At 54.0% G+C, this 7,161-nt stretch overlaps 1 protein-coding gene across 1 annotated transcript in view; it reads left to right on the top strand.

Moving 5' to 3' along the window:
* The first annotated feature begins 5,052 nt into the window (after positions 1 to 5,052).
* Positions 5,053 to 7,161, top strand: part of PARVB (parvin beta) — a 64,594-nt gene continuing 62,485 nt past the window's right edge. The window contains exon 1 of the mRNA XM_073621940.1: positions 5,053 to 5,306. Coding sequence (XP_073478041.1) covers positions 5,189 to 5,306 — 118 coding nt within the window. The 5' untranslated portion in view covers positions 5,053 to 5,188. The remainder of the gene's footprint in view (positions 5,307 to 7,161) is intronic.

The raw sequence follows: 7,161 nt of genomic DNA, 5'->3' as shown, positions 1-7,161 counted from the left end.
TCTCTTCTCCACCCAGAACTGAGCCTGTGATCTATTCTACACCCATATCTGAGCCTGTGATCTCTTCTCCCCCAGATCTGATCCTGTGATCTCTTCTCCGCCCAGATCTGATCCTGTGATCTCTTCTCCGCCCAGATCTGATCCTGTGATCTCTTCTCCGCCCAGATCTGATCCTGTGATCTCTTCTCCCCCCAGATCTGATCCCATGATCTCTTCTCCCCCCCAGATCTGATCCTGTGATCTCTTCTCCCCCCCCAGATCTGATCCTGTGATCTCTTCTCCCCCCAGATCTGATCCTGTGATCTCTTCTCCCCCCAGATCTGATCCTGTGATCTCTTCTCCTCCCAGATCTGATCCTGTGATCTCTTCTCCCCCCCAGATCTGATCCTGTGATCTCTTCTCCCCCAGATCTGATCCTGTGATCTCTTCTCCCCAGATCTGATCCTGTGATCTCTTCTCCCCAGATCTGATCCTGTGATCTCTTCTCCCCCCAGATCTGATCCTGTGATCTCTTCTCCCCCCAGATCTGAGCCTGTGATCTCTTCTCCCCCAGATCTGAGCCTGTGATCTCTTCACCACCCCAGATCTGAGCCTGTGATCTCTTCTCCACCCAGATCTGAGCCTGTGATCTCTTCTCCACCCAGAACTGAGCCTGCTGTGATCTCTTCTCCACAAAGATCTGAGCCTGTGATCTCTTCTCCACCCAGAACCGAGCCTGTGATCTCTTCTCCACCCAGAACCGAGCCTGTGATCTCTTCTTCACCCAGAACTGAGCTGTGATCTATTCTCCGCCCAGATCTGATCCTGTGATCTCTTCTCCGCCCAGATCTGATCCTGTGATCTCTTCTCCGCCCAGATCTGATCCTGATCTGATCTCTTCTCCCCCCAGATCTGATCCCGTGATCTCTTCTCCACCCAGAACTGAGCCGTGATCTCTTCCCCCCAGATCTGATCCCGTGATCTCTTCTCCACCCAGATCTGATCCTGTGATCTCTTCTCCCCCAGATCTGATCCTGTGATCTCTTCTCCCCCCCCAGATCTGATCCTGTGATCTCTTCTTCCCCCAAATCTGATCCTGTGATCTATTCTCCCCTCAGATCTGATCCTGTGATCTCTTCTCACCCCAGATCTGATCCCTGTGATCTCTTCTCCCCCAGATCTGATCCTGTGATCTCTTCTCCCCCCAGATCTGATCCTGTGATCTCTTCTCCTCCAGATCTGATCCTGTGATCTTTCTCCCCCAGATCTGATCCTGTGATCTCTTCTCCCCCCAGATCTGATCTGTGATCTCTTCTCCCCCAGATCTGAGCCTGTGATTTCTTCTCCCCCCCAAATCTGATCCTGTGATCTCTTCTCCCCTCAGATCTGATCCTGTGATCTCTTCTCCACTCAGATCTGATCCTGTGATCTCTTCTCCCCAGATCTGATCCTGTGATCTCTTCTCCCCCAGATCTGAGCCTGTGATTTCTTTCTCCCCCAAATCTGATCCTGTGATCTCTTCTCCCCTCAGATCTGATCCTGTGATCTCTTCTCCACTCAGATCTGATCCTGTGATCTCGTTCTCTCCCAGATCTGATCCTGTGATCTCGTTCTCCCCCCAGATCCCTGATCCTCTTCTCCCCCCAGATCTGATCCTGTGATCTCTTCTCCCCCAGATCTGATCCTGTGATCTCTTCTCCCCCAGATCTGATCCTGTGATCTCTTCTCCCCCAGATCTGATCCTGTGATCTCTTCTCCCCCAGATCTGATCCTGTGATCTCTTCTCCCCCCAGATCTGATCCTGTGATCTCTTCTCCCCCCAGATCTGAGCCTGTGATCTCTTCTCCCCCCAGATCTGAGCCTGTGATCTCTTCACCACCCAGATCTGAGCCTGTGATCTCTTCTCCACCCAGATCTGAGCCTGTGATCTCTTCTCCACCCAGAACTGAGCCTGCTGTGATCTCTTCTCCACAAAGATCTGAGCCTGTGATCTCTTCTCCACCCAGAACCGAGCCTGTGATCTCTTCTCCACCCAGAACCGAGCCTGTGATCTCTTCTTCACCCAGAACTGAGCCTGTGATCTATTCTCCGCCCAGATCTGATCCTGTGATCTCTTCTCCGCCCAGATCTGATCCTGTGATCTCTTCTCCGCCCAGATCTGATCCTGTGATCTCTTCTCCGCCCAGATCTGATCCTGATCTGATCTCTTCTCCCCCCAGATCTGATCCCGTGATCTCTTCTCCACCCAGAACTGAGCCCGTGATCTCTTCTCCCCCCAGATCTGATCCCGTGATCTCTTCTCCCCCCAGATCTGATCCCGTGATCTCTTCTCCCCCCAGATCTGATCCCGTGATCTCTTCTCCCCCCAGATCTGATCCCGTGATCTCTTCTCCCCCCAGATCTGATCCCGTGATCTCTTCTCCCCCAGATCTGATCCCGTGATCTCTTCTCCCCCAGATCTGATCCCGTGATCTCTTCTCCCCCCAGATCTGATCCTGTGATCTCTTCTTCCCCCCAGATCTGATCCCGTGATCTCTTCTCCCCCAGATCTGATCCTGTGATCTCTTCTCCCCCCAGATCTGATCCTGTGATCTCTTCTCCCCCTAGATCTGATCCTGTGATCTCTTCTCCTCCCAGATCTGATCCCGTGATCTCTTCTCCCCCCAGATCTGATCCCGTGATCTCTTCTCCCCCCAGATCTGATCCCGTGATCTCTTCTCCCCCCAGATCTGATCCCGTGATCTCTTCTCCCCCCAGTTCTGATCCCGTGATCTCTTCTCCCCCCAGATCTGATCCTGTGATCTCTTCTTCCCCCCAGATCTGATCCTGTGATCTCTTCACCACCCAGATCTGAGCCTGTGATCTCTTCTCCACCTAGAACCAAGCCTGTGATCTCTTCTCCACCCAGAACTGAGCCTGCTGTGATCTCTTCTCCACAAAGATCTGAGCCTGTGATCTCTTCTCCACCCAGAACCGAGCCTGTGATCTCTTCTCCACCCAGAACCGAGCCTGTGATCTCTTCTCCACCCAGAACCGAGCCTGTGATCTCTTCTCCCCCCAGATCTGATCCTGTGATCTCTTCTCCTCCCAGATCTGATCCTGTGATCTCTTCTCCCCCCAGATCTGATCCCGTGATCTCTTCTCCCCCCAGATCTGATCCCGTGATCTCTTCTCCCCCCAGATCTGATCCCGTGATCTCTTCTCCCCCCAGTTCTGATCCCGTGATCTCTTCTCCCCCCAGATCTGATCCTGTGATCTCTTCTTCCCCCCAGATCTGATCCTGTGATCTCTTCTTCCCCCCAGATCTGATCCTGTGATCTCTTCACCACCCAGATCTGAGCCTGTGATCTCTTCTCCACCTAGAACCAAGCCTGTGATCTCTTCTCCACCCAGAACTGAGCCTGCTGTGATCTCTTCTCCACAAAGATCTGAGCCTGTGATCTCTTCTCCACCCAGAACCGAGCCTGTGATCTCTTCTCCACCCAGAACCGAGCCTGTGATCTCTTCTCCACCCAGAACCGAGCCTGTGATCTCTTCTCCCCCCAGATCTGATCCTGTGATCTCTTCTCCTCCCAGATCTGATCCTGTGATCTCTTCTCCCCCCAGATCTGATCCTGTGATCTCTTCTTCCCCCCAGATCTGATCCTGTGATCTCTTCTCCCCCCAGATCTGATCCTGTGATCTCTTCTCCCCCCAGATCTGATCCTGTGATCTATTCTCCCCCCAGATCTGATCCTGTGATCTCTTCTCCCCCCAGATCTGAGCCTGTGACCTCTTCTCCTCCCAGATCTAAACCTGTGATCTCTTCTCCTCCCAGATCTGATCCTGTGACCTCTTCTCCTCCCAGATCTAAACCTGTGATCTCTTCTCCCCCCAGATCTGATCCCGTGATCTCTTCTCCCCCCAGTTCTGATCCCGTGATCTCTTCTCCCCCCAGATCTGATCCTGTGATCTCTTCTTCCCCCCAGATCTGATCCTGTGATCTCTTCACCACCCAGATCTGAGCCTGTGATCTCTTCTCCACCTAGAACCAAGCCTGTGATCTCTTCTCCACCCAGAACTGAGCCTGCTGTGATCTCTTCTCCACAAAGATCTGAGCCTGTGATCTCTTCTCCACCCAGAACCGAGCCTGTGATCTCTTCTCCACCCAGAACCGAGCCTGTGATCTCTTCTCCACCCAGAACCGAGCCTGTGATCTCTTCTCCCCCCAGATCTGATCCTGTGATCTCTTCTCCTCCCAGATCTGATCCTGTGATCTCTTCTCCCCCCAGATCTGATCCTGTGATCTCTTCTTCCCCCCAGATCTGATCCTGTGATCTCTTCTCCCCCCAGATCTGATCCTGTGATCTCTTCTCCCCCCAGATCTGATCCTGTGATCTCTTCTCCCCCCAGATCTGATCCTGTGATCTCTTCTCCCCCCAGATCTGATCATGTGATCTATTCTCCCCCCAGATCTGAGCCTGTGACCTCTTCTCCTCCCAGATCTAAACCTGTGATCTCTTCTCCTCCCAGATCTGATCCTGTGATCTCTTCTTCCCCCCAGATCTGATCCTGTGATCTCTTCTCCCCCCAGATCTGATCCTGTGATCTCTTCTCCCCCCAGATCTGATCCTGTGATCTCTTCTCCCCCCAGATCTGATCCTGTGATCTATTCTCCCCCCAGATCTGATCATGTGATCTATTCTCCCCCCAGATCTGAGCCTGTGACCTCTTCTCCTCCCAGATCTAAACCTGTGATCTCTTCTCCCCCCAGATCTGATCCTGTGATCTCTTCTTCCCCCCAGATCTGATCCTGTGATCTCTTCTCCCCCCAGATCTGATCCTGTGATCTCTTCTCCCCCCAGATCTGATCCTGTGATCTCTTCTTCCCCCCAGATCTGATCCTGTGATCTCTTCTCCCCCCAGATCTGATCCTGTGATCTCTTCTCCCCCCAGATCTGATCCTGTGATCTCTTCTCCCCCCAGATCTGATCCTGTGATCTCTTCTCCCCCCAGATCTGATCATGTGATCTATTCTCCCCCCAGATCTGAGCCTGTGACCTCTTCTCCTCCCAGATCTAAACCTGTGATCTCTTCTCCCCCCAGATCCCTCGGTGTCCTGGGAAGGGCCGGCCCGATCACACTCCTCCCCGGCCGGGCGGCTCAGCCTCTTCCTGTCCTCCACTTATCACATGAGGACGATCCGATCCGGAGAGATCAGCCGGCAGAGATGTCCGCAGCCTCCCCGCTCCGATCCCCGACACTACAGCGCAGCCGTATGAAGAAGGACGAGTCCTTCCTGGGGAAGCTCGGGGGGACCCTGGTCAGGAAGAAGAAAGCCAAGGAGGGTGAGCGGACGGGGCAGGCTGGGAGGAAAGGGTTAATGGAGCTTGTGCAGGGGGCAGGCTGGGAAGGGTTAAAGGAATCTGTGCTTGTGGACTGGGAAGGGTTAATGGGAGTGTGTGCTGGGAGGGGGTGTAGGCTGCGAAGGGTTAATGGGAGGGGGTGTAGGCTGCGAAGGGTTAATGGGATGGGGGGCAGGCTGCGAAGGGTTAATGGGAGGGGGCAGGCTGCGAAGGGTTAATGGGAGGGGGGCAGGCTGCGAAGGGTTAATGGGATGGGGGGGCAGGCTGCGAAGAGTTAATGGGAGTGTGTGCTGGGGGTGCAGGCTGCGAAGGGTTAACGGGAGGGGGTGCAGGCTGCGAAGGGTTAACGGGAGGGGGTGCAGGCTGCGAAGGGTTAATGGGAGGGGGGCAGGCTGCAAAGGGTTAATGGGATGGGGGGGCAGGCTGCGAAGGGTTAATGGAAGTGTGTGCTGTGAGGGGGTGCAGGCTGCGAAGGGTTAACGGGAGGGGGTGCAGGCTGCGAAGGGTTAATGAGAGGGGGGCAGGCTGCGAAGGGTTAATGGGGGGGGTGTACTGAGAGGGGGTGCAGGCTGCGAAGGGTTAATGGGAGTGTGTGCTGGGAGGGGGGGCAGGCTGCGAAGGGTTAATGGGAGTGTGTGCTGGGAGGGGGGGTAGGCTGCGAAGGGTTAACGGGGGGGTGTGTGTACTGGGAGGGGGTGCAGGCTGCGAAGGGTTAATGGGGGTGTGTGCTGGGAGGGGGGGCAGGCTGCGAAGGGTTAATGGGAGTGTGTGCTGGGAGGGGGGGTAGGCTGCGAAGGGTTAACGGGAGGGGGTGCAGGCTGCGAAGGGTTAATGGGAGTGTGTGCTGGGAGGGCTGACAAGAAAAGGGTTAATCTAGTATGTGGTGGAAGGAAGGGGTTGCTGTCCATGCAGTGAAGATGGAGGTGTTGGACTATAATTGTAGATGGAGACAGAGGGGAATGAATGTCCTCTGGTCAGGGAAGGAGGTTGTGGTAAAACAGAAGGCATTATTGAGGTCTGCTGATGGGAAGGGAGCAGCCAGGAAGTGGTTAATGTGGTCTGCTGATAAGGTGGGGGGGGGGGGGTCCGGCTGGAAGAATGTGGTGGGGTCTGGTGATGGTTAGGGGGGTAATTAAAGGAGTTTGCTCTGAGAAGAGACAGTTAGAAATGCCTGGCCTGTATGGGGCTGCTTGTGTCCTCTGTGTATGGTGCTCCATGTAGAGAGTCGCTGTGGTTGTAGGTATAAAGGGTTAATGACAGTGACAACAGTGCTGGTGGTGACTACAAAGTGACAGAAAACTAAACCGTAAAAAGAAACAATTCCATTCAAGTACAATATATATTCTTAACTCAGAAAAGTCCCTTCCATAAGGCCACTTTCACACTGAGGAGCTGGCCGCATTGATGGTAAAGCGCTGCTAGTTTTAGCGGCGCTTTGCCGTCATTTTAGCAGCACTTTTAACTCCCATTAGCGGACAAAAAAGGGTTAAAAGCGTCCACAAAGCGCCGCTGCCCATTGATTTCACTGGCAGGGCCGGTTTAGGAGCGGAGTATACAGCGCTCCCGCACCGCTCCAAAGATGCTGCTTGCAGGACTTTTTTTCCGGTCCTGCAAGCGCACCGCTCCAGTATGAGAGCACTCGGACTTTCACACTGGGGAGCCATGAGAGACGCTTTTCAGGTGTTATTTTTAGCGCTAAAACGCCTGAAAAGTGGCTTCAGTGTGAAAGTGGCCTAAATCTCAGCTCCTCCAGATTCCTGTTGTATGTCGCTGTGATCAGACTTCCTGTTAGAGGGTGGCTACGTTTCTTCTCCATGGTCCTGGGATGTAGCCACCC

Source organism: Aquarana catesbeiana, linkage group LG03 (assembly GCF_042186555.1).
Source record: "Aquarana catesbeiana isolate 2022-GZ linkage group LG03, ASM4218655v1, whole genome shotgun sequence".
Lineage (NCBI taxonomy): Eukaryota > Metazoa > Chordata > Amphibia > Anura > Ranidae > Aquarana > Aquarana catesbeiana.
The sequence above is the reverse complement of the archived record's forward strand: the minus strand, read 5'-3'. Positions and strand labels throughout refer to the sequence as shown.